At 50.2% G+C, this 25,186-nt stretch overlaps 2 protein-coding genes and 1 long non-coding RNA gene across 10 annotated transcripts in view; 1 reads left to right on the forward strand and 2 right to left on the reverse strand.

The window, feature by feature from the left end:
• Positions 1-1,924: 1,924 nt before the first annotated feature.
• Positions 1,925-15,894, reverse strand: ADIPOR1 (adiponectin receptor 1). 3 transcript variants are annotated; one of them, XM_072831485.1, is made up of 9 exons: positions 15,736-15,835; positions 12,249-12,314; positions 9,527-9,761; positions 7,949-8,065; positions 6,494-6,665; positions 5,676-5,862; positions 4,486-4,673; positions 3,127-3,320; positions 1,925-2,795 (listed from the first exon to the last, which is right to left on the reverse strand). In XM_072831485.1, the coding sequence occupies exons 3-9, from the start codon at positions 9,665-9,667 to the stop codon at positions 2,667-2,669; spliced, it is 1,128 nt and encodes a 375-aa protein (XP_072687586.1). In that variant the 5' UTR covers positions 9,668-9,761; positions 12,249-12,314; positions 15,736-15,835; the 3' UTR covers positions 1,925-2,666. The 3 variants fall into 3 exon arrangements, with proteins under 3 accessions (XP_072687586.1, XP_072687583.1, XP_072687585.1); XM_072831482.1 differs by lacking the exon at positions 12,249-12,314 and having other exon boundaries at positions 15,736-15,894; XM_072831484.1 differs by lacking the exons at positions 12,249-12,314; positions 15,736-15,835 and adding an exon at positions 15,368-15,485.
• Positions 15,895-18,375: 2,481 nt separating this feature from the next.
• Positions 18,376-23,627, reverse strand: CYB5R1 (cytochrome b5 reductase 1). Its single transcript, XM_072831496.1, has 9 exons — positions 23,530-23,627; positions 23,112-23,261; positions 22,934-23,006; positions 22,439-22,545; positions 22,070-22,199; positions 21,282-21,365; positions 20,318-20,403; positions 19,516-19,615; positions 18,376-19,171 (listed from the first exon to the last, which is right to left on the reverse strand). Exons 1-9 carry the CDS (start codon positions 23,542-23,544, stop codon positions 18,999-19,001), a joined length of 918 nt encoding a protein of 305 aa, XP_072687597.1. The 5' UTR covers positions 23,545-23,627; the 3' UTR covers positions 18,376-18,998.
• The window catches only part of LOC140636030 (uncharacterized), a 54,914-nt gene continuing 48,889 nt past the window's right edge, over positions 19,162-25,186 (forward strand). For 5 of the 6 annotated variants that reach the window (XR_012033396.1, XR_012033400.1, XR_012033399.1 and 2 more), the window contains exon 1: positions 19,162-20,900. This is a non-coding gene — a long non-coding RNA (uncharacterized lncRNA). The remainder of the gene's footprint in view (positions 20,901-25,186) is intronic. The other variant, XR_012033401.1, reaches the window with a different exon arrangement.

Here is a 25,186-nt window from a genome sequence, read left to right on the forward strand (position 1 = left end):
AATTATACAGCAGTTGCCCCTTCACTAGGCCCCCAGGGGATGCCTGAAACCATGCAGAACACTGAATACTATTTATGCTGTTTTTTCTTATACCTGCAAATGAAGTTTAATCGATAAGCTAGGCACAGTACGAAATTAACATTAGCTAATAACAAAACAAGTTGCATGAAAGTGGTTTCTAAAGATGTTGTATCATGCCCACTCTTCTCATGGTGTGGAGATGATCAAATGCCTACGTGAGATGAACGGAGGGGTATGATGTAGACACCGTGACAGAGGTTAGGATACCCACTGACCCGGCAACATGTCCGCAGATCATCTGCTTCCAGACGGCAGTGGCTACTGGTAACAGATGTGCAGAAGGGAGAACCATGGTACTGTTTTCCTTTGCAGAGCCTTTGATTTATGGATAATAAAATGATAGCCAAAAAAAAATTTTTTTAAAAAATGATAGCCAAGTGGGTAGCAATCTAATTTTACATAGTGTTTCCATGTTTCATATCATACCTCTCTGATCCTACAGCATCCCTGATTGGGGCACCTGGGTGGCTCAGTTGGTTGAGACACGGACTCTTGGTTTCCGCTCAGGTAGTGATCTCACGGTCGTGAGACTGAACTCCACCTTGGGCTCCCTGCTCAGTAAGGAGTCTGCTGCTGTTCCCCCTTCACTCCTGTTGTGTGCAGGTACTCTCTCGAAAATAAATATTTTTTAAAAAAGATCTTGACAGGGATGCCTGGGTGGCTCAGTGGTTGAGTGTCTGCCTTCTGGCCCAGGGCGTGACCCCGGAGTCCCGGAATCGAGTCTCATATAGGGCTCCCTGTGAGGAGCCTGCTTCTCCCTCTGCCTGTGTCTCTGCCTCTCCCTCTCTGTGTCTCATGAATAAATAAAATCCTTAAAAAAAAGAAAGATCTTGACAGCATAAGCAGTGGGGAGCAGCAGGCAGAGGGAGAAAGAGAAGCAGGATCCCCACTGAACAAGGAACCAGACAGGGGGCTAGATCATGACCTGGGATCACGACCTGAGCCCAAGTCAGACACTTCACCAACTCAACCATCCAGGTGCCCCAGAAAGAGCATTTTGAAAAATGAAGTGATCTAGGAGAGACATCATATGCATTTTATATTGTAGAGTGCTGTTTCACAAAATGTTTGAATATTGTAATGTGTGTACACTCTATGCGTGTCCACACACAGTCATCCTACCAATGTGCAGTTCCACCAGCAGCATCTGGTCTGCTCCACATCTATACCAACACTCAATATGATCTTTAATTTGTGCCAACCTGATGGGACTGAGATGGTTTATCACTTTGATTTTAATTTACATTTCCTTGATTACTACTTGAGGTTAAGAAACTTTTCCTTTGTGTTGGCCTAATTGGATTATTTTTTAAAAGAACCATTTGTTCTCCCAGTTGTACAAACTTGACCTTTGAAGTGAACCCAACTTTGTAACTCAAGAACTGCCTACAGTTAGGGATTACTGCAGACCATATGCCATCTTATGAATACAGCACACGTCATGCTGAGTGCGATTCGAAGAGAGACCGAAAAGCATAGAATAACTTCTTGATGAGGCAACCTTAAGCAAGGCACTTTTAAAAGAACTAAACTCTAAAGTAATATGTAGTAGAGCTTTGAACACAGGGATATATTCCCAGCACCTTCAAGAATCTTCTAATTATTTAACTCTACTGTGGCAAACCAAACTTTCTAGCACGATGTCTGTGTGATAAGTAGAGAAAAATAAAGCTGTATTGAGGAGCAGATGCTGGAAATTCAATTAGGCTCATTCATTGGCCTCATTAGCCCGTCAATTAATGCCTCTGATTCAAACCTGTATCTCAGCAGAATCTGAAACTATTTTACTGGTTTTAATCCTTTGGAGTTGTGTACAAATAGTTGAGACCACACATGTCAAATCTTTGAATGCCAAGTGTCTTCTGTACTTTCTTTTATTATCATCATAGTCTTTGCATCAAGATACATAGCAACGATAGCAGGTTTCTTTTTAAAGCTTAGTATTAAATATTAAATATCTTTCCCCATTTTAATTTTACATTACTCTGCCAAGAAAAAAAAATTAAAAGTCAAGTTACTTGAAGCCTGGACACACTTCCATGATTAGCCGGGCTATGTAAAAGTTGGTGGCTTTGTTCTTCCTGCTGTAAAAGCAGATCCGGGCCCAAGAAAGATGGGACCAGGTTCTAATTGTTTTTGAAAAGTGTGCTACAAAAATGGATGGCCTGTTATAAGCCAGGTTACAAAGTAAGGATGGGGGTAAGGGAGGGATATTTTTCTCCAGAAACAGAATTTCTGAAGAGTCCCAGTCCATCATTTTTTCCCAAAATGGTTGGAGGAGGGGTAAAATCTCAACATGAGCTTTGACGTACTGTCTCTGTGAGGGGACGGTAGTTGCCTTGCCAACGAGGGAGGGGTGCTGAGGAGGAGCAGGGCTAAGCTGGACCATCCCCACCCTCCTCAGCTAGGGAAATGGAAAGTTTATTGCCCAGTGGGTGTGAAAGTGGGCTGAAGCTCGGTTGGTACTGAATTCTCTAAGAGGTTTCTTCTAGAAACAGACAACTCAGACTTCCTCTCACGTCAACAAAGAAGTTATTTTTAAAAGCACTTGGGAAGTTCCTCCTCCACCCCTCAGGTGGGGAGGCTCAGAGAAGGGAATCGTCAGTACAGCCACCCTCGAGGCCGTAACGGAATTCTTGAAGGTTGGAGACCCCGTAGAAGTGGACAAAGGCTGCGGCCACCACCAGGACATGGAAAATCTGATGAGACTGGAACTGGAGGAATAACAAGAGAAGGGCCTTTAGGACAGGGGCCAGGAGAGATCAGAAGTAAGCATCAAGCATTTGCCTCTTCTAGGTTCTCCTTAAAAAAATTTTTTTTACATCATAAAAGCAATATACTAGTGGTAGAAAATTTTTTTTTAAATCTTGTCAAGGATACACCAAAATGCTAATATTGGCTATCCCCCTGCCATTTCTCCTTTTGCACATATAGGTACCCTGGAACACTATGTGATCCCCACGTCTCTTACCACCTTGTACTCAGACCTTTAACTTTGGCTGGTCTCTCACCATCACAGGCCCTGCTGGAAGAGTCATTTCTTACCCATATGTCAAATTTTCCAGGAAAGAAGCGCTCAGGAATTCGAGCAGCATAAAGGCCAGCTCCGGTGATGTACATCACAGCCATGAGGAAGAACCAGCCCATCTGGCCCACTGTGGTGGCCTTGACAAAGCCCTCAGCGATAGTAAAGTGCATGGTGGGCACAACACCGCTCAAGCCAAGTCCCAGGAACACTCCTGAACAAAGCAGACATAAGATGGTCAAGGAAGGAAACAGCCACCACGTGGAAGGCACTGTTGTCTCCCTCCAGAATTCAGATGTTTATTATGACAATTAGTTATTTTCCGGTGAACAGGACATATTTAGGAAATTGAACCACAAGATGGATAACAGTCAGCAGACGTTTCTGCAACATCCAGAATAGGAAGAAGGCCGTGTCAGTGCTGATACAGCTATTACCTTTTAAGGAGGACAAGAACCAACATCCAACATTCTTTATTATTTGTTAAGAAATGTGCAGCCTTGGCCAAAAGTCTATGTCAAAACCTCCCCAGGCTGATTTGGATACAGGTCCTAAATGGCAGGGCTGCAGGCAGGTGGCTTCCAAGTCCGAGAGGAGCTAGGCAGGTTTTCCAATAAGATCATAAAAGACTTAAGGAACAGGACTCTGACCTCCTGAGTAGACAGGTACACCCAGAACAGAAGTTGTCAAGGTGACAGGGACACACAAGAAAGGTTAAGAGGAAGGGAAGAATGGGTATTTGTCTCAACATCACTCCACTACACATAACTGGAGAGCAGGGATGACCTTCCGGATTTTTGTAGATGCCCTTGTTAGAGCACAATGGTTGGTGCTTGATGAATATTTAATTCTTTTAACTGAAGGTTTAAAACACAGCACATATTAAGAAGTCCCAAGGGCCTGAAAATGAGTGGCAACTAGTGTGCTGCTGCAAAAATAAAGCATAAAAGGAGAGTCTAGACGAGACAACACAAAGATGTTTATGCTTGTTGCTATTACAATAGTTGTGACCAGTGTTTATGCTCAAGGAAAGAGAACTCCAGGTGTTCTAATTTTAACCTCTTGGTTTGAATGCCTAGAATGTAGGGTCACTAAACTGACAGTGCTCTGTACATTTTTTAACTTTCTCAAACCAAATTTAAGAACAGTCGTTTTGATACTTGCAGCGAACTGACCAGCTTGGTAGTAATATGTCCTGCTAGCACTCCACTGAGATACTATGAAACATGGGGGAGAACTGAACTTTGAAAATTCATGGTGTTTTCTAAATTCTCAACACAAATCAGGATTTGGATGGGGTCCCCAAACTACAAACCTTAGGGCCCAGGGTTCAATCTATTAGGCTCAAGGCCCAAACATGAATATGTCTTCCTACCCACCTGCTCTTGTCTGCCGGTGCTTAGGAGTGGCAAACCGGTCCCACTGTGCCACAATGATGGCAGAAATGCCCAGGACACAGACGATGGAGAGGTAGATGAGCCGTGGCTGTGGGGAGCAGTAGAAGGAGTAATAGAGCCAGGGGACAAAGCTCCCCATAATCAGTAGAGCAATCCCTGAATAATCCAGTCTAAAAAAGAGCCACAAAAATGAAATGAATCAGTGGGAGAAATGAAGAACTCCTATGGCTTGCTGAACTTGTTCCTTCTGTTCACATGCTCCCAGACTTGATCATCTCCACCCAGTCTCCCTTCGTTTCCCATTCAATCTATCCTACATCCTGGACCAAAAACCAACCAGATCAAGCACATCTATTTTGCAGTGGCAAAGTTTCTAAGAATCCCTCCTCACAGGACTTCATCCCTTCCCTGAGCTGTGGGCAGCCATGTCTTCCCCTAGCGGAATCTGCGACCCCGGAGTTCTGTCAAGTCCGGCTGATTCCCAGCTTCCCATGCAGGAAGGGCTCTGAATGTTCTTCAGTTCTGATAACTTGAGTTCCCAAAACAAAACCCTTGAGTTGGGAGTATTCTTTAGAAGTACTGTTCTGATTTAGCTGCCTTTTTAAATGATAAAAATGTATTTCTGTTATTGGTGTTATGGGAAAAGCAAAATAACCTGCCGCCACCACCACCAAAACCAACAACAACAAGAAGCAAATAGACAGAACTCTGCACACAGTTGGGGAATCTGAAAAGCATTAGATTATGGACATCTGGGGCTTCCAGCAGTTCATGGGCAGCAAAGATAAGCTTAACTGCATGGGTAGATAGAATGAAGTTAGCAGAACGAAGCAGGGAGTACTCTACCATGCCCTGCTGTGGCTCAGGCCAACGGGAAAGTCAAACGGTACTGGGTCCTAGGGCTCAAACAGCAGCCCGCTAGCACCCCAGGTCTCACAACAGATAGTACCATTCCGGTAAAATCCATTCTGTTGAGGAGGCTGCAGTGCATTTTTCATGAAGGATTTAAGATAAAAGCTTCACCGCCCTATTAAACCCACAAAATAGAAAGCCCTTCCTCTGGGACATCAGGGAACCTTTTAGGAGTTACAGGAGTTTCCAGTATCCAGTCAGCCATCAATCACAAGATATGAGAGTCATGTGTGGTCTTTCCTGATGTTCTTTCAACTCACTTGGAAAAAGTCCGGGAGACTTTCTCTGAATGACAATAGACGGTGTGAAAGAGCCAGGAGAAGCTGAGGCAGAGCACTGCACCCAAAAAGAACATCCCAAAAACCACCTTCTCCTGTAAAGGGGCCATGAAGTACATATTTGGTCTGAGCATGGTCAAGATTCCCAAAAAGAGAAACAGCACAAAACCTATAGAAGGGAAAAGAAAAGAAAAAAAGTCTAAGGAAAAAAAATACATGCACTTTCACAGTTGATGGTGTTAAATCAGCACTAAAACAATAGGGTTCAGCTGTGGGAACTGTAGTCTAAAATTTTAGGAGAAAGAGGCGCCTGGGTGGCTCAGTAGTTGAGCATCTGCCCCTGGCTCAGGGCGTGGCCTCGGGGTCCCGGGATCGAGTCCCACATCGGGCTCCCTGCTCCCTGCTCCCTTCTCCCTCTGCCTGTGTCTCTGCCTCTCTCTGTGTTTCATGAATAGATAGATAAAATCTTAAAAGAAAAGAAAATGGCATCAGTCATAAAAACCCAGACAAGAAGAGCACTTTTTGAAGGGTTCACATTTTGTTTGGACAGTGGGAATTCATAGAAAGAATAGAAGGAATCGCCTCCATTGAGGACAGTTCTGCCAAGGATCGTAAGAGAACATCTAGTTGCAATTTCTTCTCCTGGTTCTAAGTCTTCCTCCTCTAGCCTCAAAGATCAATGATCAAGGATTAGTCAATCAGTCAGAATAACTTTGCTCTTTTCCTTCCCATGGACAAAGGGCATAATCCCTTGGCATTTAAGGAGACAGAAAAATTTGGTTTCTTCCCAAATCACTCACCAAGCAGATGGGTCCAGATGTTGCCAGTTTCTGTATGGATGCGGAAAATGCTCTTGAAGCAAGCCCGGAAGGAGGGCATAGGTGGTCTATGGCCATGTAGCAAGTAGTCATTGTCCTTCAGCCAGTCAGGGAGTACGTCATATGGGATGACCCTCCAACGTCCCTCCCAGACCTGGAATATTAAATACACTCTAAGAAGGGCCCTAAAGAATGCTAGTTTCCCCAAGGGCAAGGAGTGAAGGAGAGCCAGTCTAGGAAAATGTCAACCAGGCTTTGGGTGACAGGTAATAGGGACTCAACCTGGACTTACAGATATCTGAGACACAGCATGAGCAAGGCCATTGCTACTATGTATCTTGACCAATTTTTGCTAAGGCCTTTCTTTGTTCTTGCATCATGTTAGTTTATCTAGATATGCTTTAGATAAGTGCACCTCAATCTTGGAAAAAATATGTCAGGACTGTCTTTAACCTACTTGAAATTTCACAATTATGTAATATAGAGTGAATGAAAACAAAGAAACAGAAATTATATTTTATGGTTTTGAAAACATACATCTTATCCCTCCTTTGCCCCTCAAATCCAGGAGACTCCAGTTGATCCCTGCTCAATCCTTTCCCCTAGTAGATTCTAAGGCCTTCCTAGGCTGAGGCTATGTCTTTTTAGAGCAGGGGTTCTTAACCCAGGACACACAGACAGTGAATGGATAGAATCCAGGGAGGGATGAAAATGTGAATGGGAAAAAAATTATCTTTTATTTTCACTCACCTCTACCTGACATCTAACACTCTCCTCAATGATAAATGTGACCAACAAAGCACACTAGTGCTAGAACCTGTGATGGTCATGAATAGAAATCAGAGATGTTTTCAATCATTAGTTTTGCAGATATCAAAATATTGTTACTCTTCACTGCTTAGAAATAATAAATTTTAATAAAATACATTATCATTCTGGGCAGCCTAGGTGGCTCAGTGGGTTAGCACCTGCCTTCAGCCCAGAGTGTGATCCTGGAGACCCGGGATCGAGTCCCACGTTGGGCTCCGCGCAGGGAACCTGCTTCTCCCTCTGCCTGTGTCTCTGCCTGTGTCTCTCTCTGTGTGTGTGTGTGTCTCATGAATAAATAAATAAAATCTTAAAAAAAAATACATTATCATTTGTCATTAGTGCATATTTAATGTGTTAAATAAAGGAGCCCACATTAAAATTTTCAAAATTTTAAAAATTAAAAAATTCTGATGACTGCCAAAGGGATCCATAGTAAAGAAAAGCTAAAAACTTATGTTTTAGAAAATATTTTGAACAATGCCCAACACGGTAGGTAGTAAAAATGTAGCTAGTCTTCTCCCTAATTTACTGCATCTTAAGCAAAAACAAACACACGCATCAGAGTAAAAGTTCTTCAATGAGTGTTTGCCAGCGGGAGCACCCAGGACAGAAGCTACTGTGCTATACCTTATACACAAACTCCTCCATCTTCTCCATGGCATGGTGGGCTTGCAGGGGAAGCGTCAGTACCCGCACCTCCTCCTCCTCTTCCTGGGGCACTGGGCATGTTTGCTCTTCTTCAGCCTACAGGCATAAAAAATACACAGAAACTAATCCTAAGAGCCATCTCACACACTGCGCTAGTCCAGGTCAGACAGATCCAGAGAAACCCAAACTCAACACTTTCTGCCTGGCCTCTCTCCTACATGTAAGACTTGTGGCTTTTTCTCTAAAAGCATGACGGTGAGTTTCTAACACTGTAGTTCAAGCTTTATTAATACTTTGCAAATGCTGGAGTGAAAGCTCAATTCAGCACACAGGAGGTAGTGGATGGGGGCTGACGTGAAAGGGACACGGGACTGCCAGTCCTAAATATTCTTTAAGTTTGGATAGCCCCTCCTTACCTCTCAGACAGTGGTTCTCAACTGTCCCCAATTTCCCAAATATCTCTCTATTCTAGACCACTAAATTCTCGAAACGGTGGAAAAGGCAGAGTCTCAGAGATTCCCATAACAATTTCAATCTGTTCATGGTTCTCTGTTCGACTCTGGGGATTATATCATGACTGAAACTTTGTATTCCTAGCAGCTCCCAAGAGTATCAGGGATGCCACACTGGTTCTGTAGAAAGCAGCAGCTCTGAGTCCTAGACCCCAGGAGCCTGGACACAAAGTGTGCACATGGGAGCACACTTCCCCATCAAGGAGAGAGACTTTTTTCTCAGTCCCAAGGCTCCTAACCATGGAGATGGAGAGCCAGGCAGTTCAAGTTCTTCTCTTTCTCTCTCCTGTTGATGGTCCCTGGGAAACAAATGGTCCCTCTTAAATTCTGTGGTAGAGATCCCTGCTTGCCTACCCAATGTCCATTCTCTCTTCCTCAGTAACAAAGTCCTTGTTTTTATTCAGGGGTGGCAATGTTACTGTAATGTTACTCAGGCCCAATGAAGAGGCTGTATTGACTAAACTCCACTGCAGCCGAACATAACTATGTTACTAAGTTCTGGCCCAGGGGATGAAGTTCTGACCTTGTGAGGGACTTCCAAAAAGGGTGGGCTCTTCCCCTCTTTATCCTTCCTCTTTTGTGGGGGCTGCTATGGGGGTGTGTGATGGGTAACATTCAGAATGGAGGAGGAGCAAGACAGGGGGCTGACAGTGGTGGAGCCTCTGCATTGGTTACTTCTAGAATTCTTCTACATAAGACACAGACTTATTCAGACTATAGGGATTTGTGTTATATGAAGCCAAACCTAATCCTAACGGATGCTTCCTTCATCCCTTCACAAGTATTTACTAATTACTTACTGGACTTCAGGCCTTGTGTTAAGTCCTGGGGTTATAAAGACTAGTGAACTTGCAAAAGCTTACAGTGGGAAAAGGATACAAATAAATAAGATACATATAATCCAGTATGATAAGGACTGGGATAGTGATATTCCCAGGGTGCGATGGTGGTTCCTCCTTTGGGGAGAGAGGTGAGATTAAAAAATGGACACTGACAGAGGCCTAATGAGAGGTTCAAGGCAATGACTCCTAAGAAGACAACTTACTTTGGTTGGGTTGGCAATTATCCGTTTCCCCTTCTCTTCCAGCAGGGGTCCGAGTTCAGCCAGCTCCACCGTGTCTGTTTCCCTGTTACTGGCAGGAGCCCCATTGCCCTGTGCCACCACAGATCCTTTGTGAGAAGACATCTGGCTGGTACCTCAATACCCTGCAGCTTCAGCTTGGGGAAAGGTTGGGGTCTCTCAGCCCCAGGGGGCAGAGAGCTCCCTGTGATGGTAAACACTAAAAGCGAACAGAAACATGGAGGGTATTGACAACTGACTCCGCTCACAGTTTCATTTTCATGAGTCAACACTGAATAAGACACAGATAGTCAACTCGCACCCTGTCTCCAATCCCAAAGGCCAGGTAATTGCTAAATTAAGGTACTTAATGTTATTGGTAAGACTTCTGGTCAACAGTAGGCTAGTCGTTAGCCTCTGGGAAGTCCAAAGTTATATGTGGATCTTCAACTGTGCCCCTGCCAGTGCCCCTAACATCTGTGTTGTTCAAGGGCCAACTGTACTTCAAGACCACCCAAGCTTGAAATAAATTAAATGCCAACTGAACTCAGTCGGGCATTTTCTACAAATGCTCTGACATGTGTGACTTGCATGCAGGAGGAACTTGGTTGTGAGCTAGATGGGCAGTGGTTAATTCCTCTGCAATGTCTACTAATTCTATTGTAGGATTATAGCCTGGGTTCCACTTGGATAGCAAGCTTTCATCATAATCCCTCCGGAAAGTAAGCAATAACTTACCTCAGAGCAGGAAGTTGAAGACAAGGAGGCAGCCCCAGCCTTGCCTGTTGCCACACACATACCAAACAACCAGCTCAGCAAGAGCTTGTTCCAACCACCATAACTCATAACCTAAGTCCCACTCAAATTAGTTTTTCAGAAACTAGAGACAGGTATACAAATCCTTTAGGAAAATCAGAGAAACATAGAACTCCGTTTTCAAGGAAAAACTTCAAATGCTTGAGGTTTTCCTGAGTTGGACTACAGGCAGTGGTCTTTCAATCAAGAAAAATGATACTGAAAAGAGGAAAGGTGCCCAAAGATGTTCACCATCTTGGACACTACTACTACCCCCCCAACCAACAACAAAGGAGTTTATTAGTCATAACAACAGTAATGACCAGAATATTAGCATTTTTATCCACTGGTTATCTGAACCCAGTGACCATCAGGCAATGCAGAGAGGGTCAAGCAACGCCTGCACAGGGAGTGGGCTGCATTACCAAAGAGGAAATTTAATCTTAGGGAACCCAAACCTCTTATAATAGGCAGTAATCAGGACTGCTCATGAGAGAGACACTGTCTACCTCCCACCGCTGCTCCCTACACACATACCTTTGATATCTTACACCAGTTCTCTTTTTATGTAAGACTAGTTACGATTCCTTCCTGGGGATTATAATTGGATATATGCAGTCAGATGAGTGCAGTCCTTAAGTTTCAAAAGTCATGCTATGCTACACTCACAAGCACGGCTGAAAGGAATAGGCAAATCTAGTTCAAGAAAGCAAACAGTGACTCACTGCACAGCAGACCTTTATACAGTGTCAACACATCGACAGTTCTTCTTCCTTCAAATGTGCAAGATTCTGGCAAGACAGATGCCAGCCCGCAGCCATAGCCAACAACTGAGCCTAAGGAGAACAGGAAACGGGGGCCCCTGAAACCCTCAGGAAATAGGGAATCCACATAAGAAACACTGGGAAATCTTTTTCAATGCGTTGACCGCAAAACGTATTTCCTTAGGGTGAGGTGCTACTGAATAAAAAGCTTTACTAAGAAATAATCTATATTAGAGCAAAGAAAAAGAAAAGGCTTTGGGCACTTTGGACAATTCTGAAGAGGGACATACACATAGCTTAGAACACCGCTGCGGGGGCAAAACAAAAAACAAAAGAAAACCCCAAACTCAGGTTCTGCCATATGGACCCTTGATTTTGGTCAGAACCCATATTTCAAAATGAATGAATGAAGAGGGCAGCATTCTAGTCAGCAAGCTTCTTGTCACTAGCTAAGGGTTTATGCACTTTTTCTTGTGTTTGTGTGGCTTTCTCCTTTTCCCCAGAGTAAGCCAATAAAGTCACTGAATATTTCACAAATATATTCAGCACTAGCACCCTAAGGCATCCCAAGGTACTGTGCAAAATACACAGTTGAACAAGTAAGTGTCTTTTTTTTTTTTTTTAAGTAAGTGTCTTCAAAGGAGCCTACGATCAGATGGCGTGAGGCCATTTGCGACATGTACAGTTAGTGATGCGATTTCACTGTTCCAGGAGGGCAGTGGAGGGAGAGAACACATACCCTAGAGTGGCCACGTACTAAATTCAGATATTTTGAATGCTGTGTAACTATTTTACTAGAGGCAATGAGAATAACATAGACAAACTTTCAGTTGGGCAGTTGGGGTCAGAGATCAAATGCAGAATCCAGCTCGGTATTCTAATTTCCTCATTTGATCTGCAAAGTTTTTATGCCTTCAAGCCTACCGTTCTCCTAGATGATCTTTGTCTCTTCACCATCATGTCTTTTCCCTTTCAGTCCAAATCCCTCTTAGTTCTTCTGATTCCCCCTAGCTCCTGTACCAGCAGCTCCTACTCCTCCCCTCAGCATCGTCTTCTAGGCCCAGAGTCACTGAACCTAACAGACATCCCAGTTAACTCACAAGCCAGACATCAGCTACAACTCATCATGCATCATGTAAAGTACATACAACGGAGGTCAATGGAGATCATGTCATCATATGAGCAAAGTCCATTGTCCAGTTTGGTCTTCTAAACTGTAGCAACACAGAGACAGGAAAGGGAGAGATACGGATCGGCGGTCTGGCAAGACAGAAGAGCAAATAATACTAGGACCTGGAAAGGTAACTGCGGGCAGGGCAGCCACTCACCAACAACTGGGAGTTATTATAAGCAAGTGTTTTTGTCTCTATTATATAAAAGCAGCATAAATGCCTATGGTGTTAAGACTGATTCTGGGAGCACTCAGAAGAGCCAAATTACTTCAACTTTCTGCCAGCTTTCTATATCCTTAGTATTTTAGAGGAAACACATTTCCCCTCAAACTCACCACACCCAAATTATAACTGGGCCAAACTTCACTGAGTGCATTTTTGATGGGATTTCTTCAATTCAAGCTAATAAAATCTTTACCACTAAGCTTTCCAACTGGATAAACCTATGATATTAAAGAATAAAGCTGTGGAGGCAAGGAGGTGTTTGTGCTCTTATAAATAAGATAATCCTGTGCCACACTTAGGAAAGAACTGATTCTTAATCACCGGCCAGTTGGCCCGAGAGTTTATTTCCCTCGTAGTTTCTGAAGACATCTATTCTGAGAACCAGTTCCCAAGTTTTCCAAGCACACTCCTTCCTTGGAGTCAAAGTCACAAAGCTGCTTCTGGGAATTTTTAATCTAGAGTCTCCGGACCCTTAGAGATTCTGTGGATAGGCATAGGCAGGCTCGACCTATTACTGCCTGACTCGCTCTAAAGAAAAATTAGTTTAGCAGTAAACTAATAGATTAGTTCTCTTCTATATGTGCTCTGTTAGGGGACGTGGTTCCATAGCACTGCTGGGGAAAAAACGAGTCAAGGCAAAGACCTACGTTTGAAGATTACCAAATTGCAGCAACGGGGCGTTAGCTTTCTCACTTGATGCTAGGTGTCATCGGCTTAGCGTCTGAAGTGAAAAATCACAATCTAACTTCCCTTGTAGCTCTTCTCCAGCCATCCCAACAGAAGACTTTTTGATTCCAAACAGAGATAGATAAGCGTTTCAAGTGCCAGGACAAAACAAAACAAAACAAAACTACACAGGCTGATGATGGAGTTTCACACCAGTCCCTGTTTTATATTTGGCTTTCAACTAGATGGCAGCCCAGTTATATGTTATAGCACTTTACACTGCATGCCTTGGAAGCCCCAACCTAGGTACATGCCTGAAAGCCAATCAGTTGGAATTGGTTTGCCTACAGGGCACTTAAGGATCCTTTCAATCCAAGATACAAACTTTATAAACATTAATCACACCCCCAACATTTCTGAGCAGGAAAAGGGAATTAACTGGTGGGTGATATCAGAGAAAAATGGACAATTAAGAACAAAATGTAGGGGACACCTGGATGGCTTGGTGACTGAGCATCTGCTTTCAGCCCAGGGCATGACCCCACGGTCCTGGGATCAAGTCTTGCCCAGGGCTCCCCGCAGGGAGCCTGCTTCTCCCTCTGCCTGTGTCTCTGCCTCTCTCTGGGTCTCTCATGAATAAATAAATAAATCTTAAAAAAAAAAAAAAAAGACAAAATGTAATGACTTTGATGAGTATCAGTACCAGAAAAAAACAACAGCAACACCATAATTAATAAAGCTTCTGGGTTAAAACATGACTTTAGTTCACCAGTGTGATCACAAGTAGATGAGACAGGATAATACAGCAAGAGTGTTAAAGAGTTCAGTGTGGCTTGATATTATAGGAGCCAAAGGAAATTTCCTAGGGAATTAGAAGACAAACTTAACTGGCCTAGAAAGCAGCACAAATTCTGTTCTTTATCCATCTGACAATACCTACTGATTATTTACAGTGTACATGGCATTGTAGCTACAGAGATAAGGCAAAGGAGAATCAGAGGCACGACATGGTTGCTGGCCTCTATTTTATTTTATTGTTTTTAAAAGATTTTATTCATTTATTCATGAGAGACACAAAGAGAGAGAGGGAGAGGCAGAGACACAGGCAGAGGGAGAAGCAGGCTCCATGCAGGGAGCCCGACATGGGACTCGATCCCAGGTCTCCAGGATCACGCTCTGGGCTGAAGGCAGGCGCTAAACCGCTGAGCCACCCGGGCTGCCCGCTGGCCTCTATTTTAAGAGGGGACGATGACTTTTGTTTTTACTAACATCATTACAAGACTAGATGCCACGAAGTGCTGGAGGAATTCAGAAGAAAAGCTCAGTTTTAGTTGGAATGACTAAGAAGGGTTCTGTGGAAGACTTTGGGAGCATCTTGATAGGGAAACTGGGAGCGGTGGCCCTTCCAGAAGCGAATCCAGTGTGCAAGGCAGGCTCCAAAGAACAGTCCCCAGGACAGTGAATAATCCACTTTTCCATAAGGGAATCTTTCACAGATAAAAGGAGGCCAGACTTTAAGAAACTGAAGGTAGCCTAAAAGCCTACTTAGGGTGGTATCCTTTGTGCATCAGCAATGGTGAGCCTAGTGATTCTTTCCTACTTGCAGAGTGGCCGTTTATTTCTAAGTCCCTTGGGAATCTCGTAATTTCTTGGCCACTGAGAACGGAAGGGCTTCAAATTCTCGTCTCCGAGTAGGTGTAGGGTTTTCTGGAGGCCTTCGGGGTAACACACCCGCGGTCTTAACACCGATCCCCAAGTGCCAAGTACTACGTGGGGGCGTAGATGTCACCCTGGTGATCAATTTGGGGGCTGCGAGGCTACAGAGGCGGCCGCCCAGCAGGTGAGCCCTTGCACGACCTGGCCTGACCTGGCCCAGCAGCCCCTGTGCCCCCCCCCCGTGTTGTCAGCCCACCCGCGGAGCACCCGGGGGAAGCGGGAGGCGAGGGCAGCAGGCGGCACGCAGGCCTCCCTCCCGTCGCGGTGGCGCCCGGACGCGCGTGGGCCCGTGGGCTCGCGACCGCCTCGCCGCTCCCCGGAGCCCGACGGCAGGCTCGGGGGGGGGGGGGGGGCGCGCCCCTGTTTCATCTTCTTGGAGACCAAAGCCCCGGAGACCACGAGTCTCCCAACGGGACGGGGACGCCGGGCGTGCGGCTGCCGACGGGAGGCAATCCCGCCCTCCCCGCCCCAGTTCCGATTTTGCTCACATTCCAGCTTCGGGATTAGCTTCCAAACGCGGCGGGTGGCCCACTAATCCCCGCGCCTCCGAGGGCGGGAGGCGGTCGCGGCCGGATCCGCCGGAGCCTCGGGGTCGGGAGCCTCGGCGCGGCCCTGGGACCGGCTGTGCCCCGGCTCCGGGCTCCACCCCCGCGGCGGGGACGGGCGGGCGGCGACGCCAGGACCCGCAGCCCCGGAGCCGCGCCGAGCCCGCCCGGAGGCGGCGGGAGGGGCCGGAAGTGCTACCGCCCGGTCCCCGAGCAGCCCCGGGGCGCGGCCGGCTCCCAGGGCCCCGCGGGGGCTCGAGACCCTCGGGGCGTCCGGACCCCCCCACCCCCGCGGCCGCCCGGGAACTTACAGCCGGCGGGCGGGCTCTGTGGGGCCGCGGTCCCCGGCGCTACATCCCGCGGCGCTGGAGGCGGCCTGCGGCCGAGCGGCCCCGGATCTTCAGCGCCCTCCCCGCGCCGGAAGGGGCGCGCGACCGCACGGCGTCACCTCCGCGGCCGCGTCACGCCTCTCGGGCGCTCCCCGCCGCCCCGCGTCGCTCCCGCAGCCCCAATCACAAGCCGCCGCAGGCCCCGCCCCGCAGGCCCCGCCCCCCGCGTTGCGTCGCGTCGCGTCACGGCAGGCCCCGCCCCCGACCCGTCCCTTCCCAGGCCTCGTCCCACGCCACAGGCCCCGTCCCACCCCGCCGCAGGCCCCGCCCCCACGACAGGCCCCGCCCCCACGACAGGCCCGGTCCCTTCCCAGGCCCCGCCCCGCCGCAGGCCCCGCCCCCAATTCAGGCCCCGCCCCGCGCCGGCTGCGGCCGCCAACCCCGCCCCTCAGGCCCGCCACGGCCACACCCCAAGCCCCCGAGGGAGCGCGTGACCGGGAAGGAATTTCGGGGAACGAGGCGGAGCCCAGCGCAGGCCCGCCGAGCCCCGGCCAGGCCGCCTCTCCCCCGAACGGGGAGGCCGCCTGCGCTTCGCCTGTGACCCACGCCGGTGGCGCGGGGGCTGCGACGCGTGATGCCGCCAGCGGGGCCGCGGGGCCGCCGAGACGTCGCGCCCAGGCCCAGGCCCAGGCCGCCTCCCGCTGCTCGTCCCCGCCCCGGCGCCACCTCGCAGCCCGGAGACCTGAGGGAAGCGGGTGTCCCGGGGCCCGCGGGCACGAGCCGGTGACCTGCTGGGAGCCCGCCTGGAGGCCTCGGGGCAGTGATCTCCGGAAGACGGGAATAAACCGGTGGCGTCTCAGGGCCGGCTTAAAAGACATTCCTTAAAAAAAGAATCGTTCTATTTCACTGGACCTTGGCCGGGATTAAATGAGATAATTTCTGCAGGCTCTTCGCGTGATGCCCGGCGAGCGGATGATGCTTCGTCAAGTTGGCCGTTACGAGTCGCCACTGCGTCAAGCCCTCGGGAACGTCCACCGTCCACAGGATTTTCAAGTCCCTTTAACGCGACATCGCGAAGGCCTTTATCAGCTGGCTCTTACCCACTCTCAGGACTCCTCGCGCTTTACTTTCCTTCTGGCATTTGGACCCCAACGACCTTCCCCTAGTTCCCCGAATATGAACTTCTCCTTCATTCCCTCCAGGCTTTGGCAAACGCCGGTCCTTCTGCTGGGTTGCCCTTCCTGCCATCCTCTGCTTAAAAGAGCCGAGGAATCGCAATGCCCAGTTCTGGGTTTGGCTGTGGCCTGAGCCAATCCTCGGCTCCCATTCTGCTCCGCCGGCCACCGTCCAACTGTATGACCTGCAAATCCTTAATCTTTGACTCGCACGATTATCATCAGGATCAAATTATACAGAAGAGTACTTAGCACAGCACCTGTTACCCGGCTAACTCAAAAATGTTCTTTTTCTTCTCTTCCTCCTGAAGGGTTCTTTTCCAAACCCTTCCCGTTTGTACCTCGTGTGTCTACCATACTATTAATCACACCGCATGCTGTGTTATAATTGTTTATCGCTTGTCCATCTTTGCTGTAGATTGAGTTCTTTGTGGCGGGGGAGGGCTAAGACCTACCTTGGTCAGAACTGTATCCTCAGGAACCAGCACAGTGCTTGGCAGGTGGCAAGTCCTCTTGAATGTTTGTTGAGTGAATGAGTGAAACCCATGTAAGACAAGGAATGTAAGACAAGCTTTTGGGTGGGAAATTGTGCGTCAGGTTGCTTCACCATTTGAGCCTAATGATCCTATGCAAGATCTTTCTTTTTGGAGGCGAGGTGGCCACGTGTGCCTCACAGAGCACGGCGGCACACACACTGGCTGATCAAGAAATGTTTGATGGAATACTAGTGACAGAATTTACTGAGGACTCTGCTATGCAGAGGGGTAAATTCTGTGGGTCCCACAAGCCTTTCTTTTGGGGCCCAGGGAAAACAAGACATAGTTGCATACAGAGAAGCAATGTCAACCTTCCTCCTGAGACTGATTTCCTGTTCTGTCCCAGTTGGACTAACAAAGACCTGAGGAAGCTGCCCTAGTCCAACCCTGGGAGAAGGGGCGGATTATCACAGCAGAGGCCAAGGGCAGTCAGGACGGATGGGCCCGGGGGAGGCCAACTCTATCCGGGCACCAAGTCTGGCTGGGGCTGGTGAGATCAGGTTACTAGTTAAAGGAGAAAGCTTCCCTCCCAAACAGCAAGACAAGACTTTAGTTTGCCAGGTGACCTGAAGTCCAAGTACGGTGAAGGAAGGACCAGGAGGAAGAAGGGAAAGGCCAGCCAAACCAAGCGACCACTGTGATCTTACCTGGGTTCCAAAAGCATCTGCTCTAACTTGTGTTCTCCTCCCCCACCCTTAAAAGCCTCCAGGGAGAAGCTGAGCTTCTGGCTCTGCAGAGGCAGCTGTTAGGTGATCCCTGAGTTCAGTGGCAGGTCATATTTCAGCACATGGCACTACTGCTCAAAGGTTCTCCGGAAGGCCTGGGAGAAATTCTGTGCTGGAAAATGCTTCCTCCCAAGATCCCCAGGCATGAAATGCCTTAGAAATAAGGACCCCAAACACAGCAACCCCTTAGGTACAACACAGGGGCCTGAGCCCCATTTATTTGCATAGCCAGAGGTTTCTGCCACAGGCATGTTCTTAGACTGTGGGTAGTCGTCTCCTTCCAGCCTGGGCAGGGGCAGGGAGAGACACACACACAAACATATTTCAGATTCCCTTCTCTGGGGTCTAAAGAAATCATTTTCTCCCTTCCTCAATCTCTATGAGACGGTGTCTGTAAGGCTGCTGCACGTGCACTCGCACGTGCAGAATCTGCTTGGGTTAAGCACCAAATATTAAGGAAAACCCATTACGCAGATTGTTCCTTTCGTCACACACACACACTGTGATGCTACCACGGAACGAATGTACATGCTTCCTTCTTTCTGATCCATGGAAGAAATTGCTCCATGGGCCTGAGCTGGACCTTCAATCACAGGGAGATTAGGGCTGTGGGGGTGGGGCTTCCAGAGAGCAATTCAGCCTCCGCCCTCTTCCATGGCTACATGGGTTTTGTTCCTGCGGGTGTCATCCAGATTTGGGCTCCAGAGTTAAGACAAAAAGGCTGATACTGTCAGGAAAGGAATCTAGGGCTTATAGCGTGAGTACTGTCTGAGGATAACTGCAGGGAAACAGGACCCCAAGCAGGATGCTCAGTAGGTGAATCGCATCTTTTGTGAGTAGCCCAGTTTGTCCAAGTTAGGATGGCAGGCCAGCTGCACCATTGGGGGTGGCCCACAGAGCAGCAGCAGCACGTCGTCCCCTGGGGCGGGCAGGTGCTCCCGGATCATGTCAGCAGTCACGAAGCCCTTACTGTAGGCCCAGTCTGAAGTAGAGAAGAGAGGAGAGGGCAGATACTCCAGACTCTCGCTGGCAAGGGGGCAGGATACGAGAAAGTGGGGAGGGGTGAATCCTGGGTAAAGCCCCCTGAGAAGGCATCAAATGGTAGCAGCAGCTAGGTGGGAATGCCTGGTCAGCTCCAGCTGCACAGCCGTCCCCACCAGCCCCGGAAAACAGGGACCAGAAGGAAGGGGCCAGGAGAGCACTAGGTCTGTGCACTCACACTTGGGAGTTTGGCAGTGGCACTGGTGATCGGTTTCACTGAAGTCAGAACCCCCAGGGGCGGGGGGGAGGCCCTGATTTGGGGACATCCCGAAATGGGGAGGGTACCTTCTGGGGGGTGATCCAGAGTGAACCAGAGCTTGAATCGATTGGGATATCGGGCCTGCAGCTCCTCCAGGTCCTCCCGCAAGATTATGTCCTTTTCGGTCTGAAAGGGGGAAGCAGGGGATCCCTGGGTGGCTCAGCGGTTTGGCGCCTGCCTTTGGCCCAGGGCGTGATCCTGGAGTCCAGGGATTGAGCCCCGCGTCAGGCTCCCAGCATGGAGTCTGCTTCTCCCTCCTCCTGTATCTCTGCCTCTCTTTCTCTCTATGTCTATCATAAATAAATAAATAAATAAATAAATAAATAAATAAATAAATCAATAAATCAATAAATCAATCTATCTTTAAAAAAAGGTGGGGGGGAGCAAAGTCTTAGGAACCTCCTCAGGCCCACAGAAGAAAAGGCTCTCTGCTGTAATGAGCTTCCAACCCGGAGAGAAATAGAAAGTTCTAGGAATAAGCAAGACTTTTAGAGAGGTAGCATGAGGGGAAGGACAGGGGAAGAGGCTTTATCTACACACTCTGAAGAAGAAAGATGGACTATTTAACAGGGGAAATCCAAGGAGCAACCTTCGACAGCTAGAACTAGGTTCCTTAACTGTTCTCTTTTCATTTTCCCTTAGGGGCCAGGGAAGGATTTTGCTCAATGCTCTGTCTTCCTTGCGGCAGAAAAGGGTCCTGTGCCGTGCAGGGGGACCTCGGGCAGAGGCCGCAACAGGCACTGGAGCAGCTCTGCCTGCTGGGGCCACATCGCTCCGCCTGCCTCCGCCACCACTCTGAAGACTGAGGCCTGACGTAAGTAAACCAACCTGGTTGGCAAAAAGCAGAGAGCACTGGGTTGGATCTTCAGGGTCTTTCAGGATGGCCTGGATCAGCTGTAGCATCGGGGTGATTCCTGCAAAAAGACAGCCCACAGTGAGCTAGGATGGCCCCAGCCCCTGCCCAGCTCCTGCTCCTTAGCTGACCAACCTCTCATCTTCGTTCTGCTCCGTCTTCCCTTAGCACCCTAATCCTGTCCTCCTGTGCGTCCTGCAGCACTGACATTGCTTGACCCCACACTCACCTTCATAGGCGAACTGTGGTCATGCTCACTATTCACCTAAGATCATGCCGTTGAGATCCCTCTAAGGAACCAATATCAGACTCTTCCTCTGAACGTCTATTGGAGGCTAGGACTCACATGACTACCTACTGATTCAACAATGAAGGTTCTGGAACACTGGGCTTATGGGTTCAGTGCATGGGCTTTGGAACTGGACAGAGCTAGATACTAATCCTGCCTCCGGATGTTATTATTTAACCCTGTGGAAACCATTCCGCCTCTCTGAACCTCCACTGTTTTCATCTGTAAAAGGGAAAAACTAACATCTGCTTCATAGATACGGATATAAAGTGAGTGGAATAGCGTCTGATATTTAGAAACATCCAGTGTTTGTTCATTTTCTTCCTTTTCGACTCCTCTATTTCTAGCTGCTTCTCTATTCTCACCTAAAGATTATTAGAGTCATTCAATTGGAGGTCTTGGGAGCGGCCACCTGGTTTATTTCTCTCATTCTATTAGTTAAAAAAAATTTTTTAAAAAAAGAAAAAAATTTTTTTTGTTTCTACCTGATTATGATTTTGTTTTTCAGATACTGGGAGGTCTAGGCATTGCCAGGAATCCCCTGATTAATAGCTTGGCTGTGATTACCGAACCTTCTGAGGGTCACTTGGGTGTTTTCATGGCAACAATCAACAATGGTGGGAGAGAACGGCCCCTCAAGGGACATACACCTGTTCCGCCGGCAATCATTCCCAGTTTCTTCGCCACTTGGGGTTCTGGCGGAGATTTTTTGTTGGGCTGAATGTTAAAATTCCCTGAAAAGTCCAGAGAAGAGAGGGGTGGAAGAAAAAAGTCAATATAGGGAAATAAGAAAACAAATACAAAACTGAAAATATGTCCCAGGCTGCTCTGAAATTTCAGCTGCTCTGAAATCAGATCCTGGAGCTTCGATGGAGGCTTGAGTTGAGCAGCCCTGACAACAGTACACTTGAGGGACAATGGGGCCAGGACTATCTGTCCCATGTGGCTAAGTACCAGTCAGCTTGGGGCCGCCGCCCGGTGAGTCATCAGCTGCCTCTGGCAGGGGGTCACTTCCTGGGGAGGGCGCCAGGCAAGGGGCCAAATGTGGCTGTGTTCCCGAGTGGCCCAGAGCAGCTCCAGGGGCTTGCTAATGCCCGCAGCTGTTCCCAGGGGCAGGGGCTAGAGGAGCGGTCTCTGGCCACCTGACACTCTCTGTCTGAGAAGCGAATCCCTGAGGGAGGGAAAGGGAGGCACCGGTTTGCCGCAGACACCTCCACAGCCCTCACGGCTGGGACTTCTGGTGGATAGAGAACCGATCCCTGGGGCTAGCGGAGCTGAGAAATATGCCTTCCGTCACACTGATGCTAGTCTGAGGGAGGCGCAGCTCTGGCCCTTGCCAGTGAGCACACGCACGTGCACGCACACGCACAGCCGCCCTGTGCCAGGACGGGGGCGCCGGGGAAGTGCAAGTCCGGCTCAAGGAGGGGAGAGGCGTTACCTCTCCCCGTGTAAGTGAGCAGCCCGCTGGGCCCTCGGAACTCCACCACGTCCCCAATCTTCAGGCTGTTCAGGTACTGAGACATCTTCCCTCCGTCAGGAAATTTGGGGTGTACGCCCTTCATGTAGACCTGGTGACACAGAGCGGAAAGCACTTTACGTGGAACGTCGCTGCCTTCTGAGCTCCTGCCGGGCGATCCTCCCTGAAGCTGGGGCAGGAATGGCGCCCGCACTGGCCTCCCCAGTCCACGTACCGTCTTCATGTGCCCCAAGCGCACACGTGCCTCCCGTATCAGCAAATCTCGGAAGTTTACCAACTCCAGCAGGAGAAGGACAGGGAGCTCCCGAGGGCTCCTTTGTGCTCCCTTACCTTGATGACAAGGTCCACGTAGCCTAGGTCCTCGTCACTCGTGACAGGCGTGTACGGCCTGATGACCAGGCTGCCGTCGATCCGGGCAGACAGGTAGACGTGTTTGCCTGGGGGCATGTGGAGAGCTACACGAGGCCGCTGGCTTCCTGTCAGCTTTCAAAACACTCAAGGGGGTTTGGGAGGACTGGGATGTCTTGCTTCCTGGCATGGTTCCAGTGAGCTACTCAGCAGCGAGGACCCTTTGGGCCCCCAGTTGATCACTCATAAGCCCCCGTCACTGGAGACACTCCTCAGTTACTGCCAGGGCCTTAGCAGCAGCGGGGGAGTGAGGTCTGGGCAGCGAGCGTTTGCTCCAGGGGAGGTGGAAACAAGCCCTGCAGGGAGGAGGAAGAAGGGGGAGGGCGAGGGATGTCCGGGGCACCCTGCAGCTCACGGGTCCAGAGCTGGGGAGGGAGTGGGAATCGCCAGGGACAGGGGCCGCCCGCGCGTCCTTACCCACGGGCAGCCCCAGGACGTGGTGGGCGCTGGGCAGGGCGAAGCGGAACCTCTTGGTGTTGTGGCTCACGGTCTGGGGGAGGCACGACGCGGTTCACCGGCAGGTCCTGCGGCCAAACCCCCGAGGGCGCCCGACCCCTGGGACGGCCCGACCCCGCCGCCCTCCCGGACGACTCACCGTCCTGTCCAGCAGTCGCAGCAGGTACTTCTCATCGGGGTCCAGCAGAGTGACCTTCGGCCGGCGGGACCTCCGGGCCAGGTAGGAGCCCAGGGCCAGGCCGAGCACAGTCAGCAGCCCCACGCCCAGGGAGGCCAGCAGCGCGGGGCCCTGCGTGTAGAGAGGCCGCGTGGCCGTCACGCTGGCCGGGGGCTGGCCGGGGGCTGGCTGTCCGGCTCCCGACGACCAGCCGCCCCCGCGGGCGCCCGCCAGCTGCAGCGCCGGAGCCTTCCAGGGCCGGGGGTCACCGACTGGGCGTCCAGGGCGGGTGCACAGCCCTCCGGGGCGGGCCGGGGCCGGAACCCCGGCTCGGAGTTGGGTGCACAGCCCTCCGGGACTGGGCCGGGGCCACCGACGCGGGGCAGGGCGAGGGTCTTACCGGCTGGAAGCCCATGACCGAGCACCTCGTCGTCCGCCGCGGGGTCCGCCGCCAGATCCCACAATGCGCCGCGGGGCGGGCGGGGGCCTGGCGGGGCGGGCGGGGCGGGGCCGGGCCCAACGGGGCGTGGCCTGACGGGGGCGTGGCCGGGGCCTAGCAGGCCCTAACGGGGCGGGGCCCGATGGGGGCGTGGCCTAGGGCGTGGTCTGACATGGCCGGGCCGGGCCCTGACAGGGCGGGGCCGATGGGGGCGTGGCCTGGGGCGTGGCCTGCCATGGCCGGGGCCCTAACGGGGCGGGGCCTGGCGGGCTCTAACGGGGCGGGGCCGATGGGGGCGGGGCCTGGGGCGTGGCCTGCCATGGCCGGGGCCCTAACGGGGCGGGGCCTGGCGGGATCTGAGCCGCACCCGCTTGCTCCCAGACTCGGTGGCCCGGTGGGGGGCCGGGAGCCCCCGGATCAGTCCAGGACCCCTTGGGAGCGCCGCTCCAGCCCCCTCCCCGTCTAGCCTTCCGCTCCTGCCGCTTCGGTCCGGTCCGCTCACCCGAGCTACACGGGAGTCGGTTACGTGCAGAGCCACACCGCGCTGGGGGCTGGACCCCGGGTCCGCGGGCGCTGCCGGGAGAGCGTGTGCGGCAGGAGGGAGGCGCGGGGCTCCTCCGGGGGTGGACGGTGCGGCGGGGCAGCTTCGTCTCCTGGTCTCACCACACTGGCCCGGCTGAGCAGCGCCGGACCGCCGGGGCCCCTCGGTAGCTTCCCTTGGGACAGGTGCCTTCCTGTCCTGCCCTGGGTTCCCCGACCTCGGGGTCAGAGACCCGGGACCGTATGGAGCCTAGTCCGCGGCCCTGTAGTGAGGCTTAAATGAGACCCGTAGTGTTCCTAACGCACTAGCTGTTAGAGCAAAGCACTCGCCAGATGTCAGCTACCCTGACGGCTCAGACGATTGCACTGACAGTGTCTCAGCACTGAGCTCTGCTGGCAGCAAAATGGGACAAGAGGAGTCAGAAATAGATGCTGAGAGTCACCGGCGCGGCACATTTGCCAAGATGGCCATTCCGTCTCGTTCACAGTTTCCCAACCAGATTCACGTGTGTCCTTGATTTCTTCTGCGATCTCTTGCCTTGGCTCATAGATACACACCTTGATTTTCACAGGGTGTCGTCTGTGTGTGTGTCCTATTCTCCTCTCCTTAGAAGGTCACTGGTCTTATTGGATTAGGCCCCACTCTAACGACCTCTTTAAAGACTGTCTCCAAAGAGAGATCCATTCTGAGGCTAGAGGCTAGGACTTCAATATATGAATTTTGAGGGGGCAGGTGACACAATCCAGGCCATAGTAGAGGGGTCCTATTTTAAATGCCACTGCTTCTTAAAATTTTGATTTCTAGTTATACATTATTAGATAGAAATAGCCCGATTTCTATGTGTTGATCCTGTATTTTGTGATCTTGCTAGGCTCATTCATTAGTTCTAAGAAGGTTTTGTTTTGTTTTGCTTTTGATCGATTTCTTGGAATTTACTATATCATGTCATCTGTGAATATAGTTTTGTTTCTTCCTTTCCAGTCTATATGCCTTTTCTTTTGCTTGCCTTATTGCACAGACTAGTACTACTGCCTAGTTCCCCATCTTTGGAAGAAAGCATTCGGTGTTTTACCATTA

Source organism: Canis lupus, chromosome 6 (assembly GCF_048164855.1).
Source record: "Canis lupus baileyi chromosome 6, mCanLup2.hap1, whole genome shotgun sequence".
NCBI classification, from domain to species: domain Eukaryota; kingdom Metazoa; phylum Chordata; class Mammalia; order Carnivora; family Canidae; genus Canis; species Canis lupus.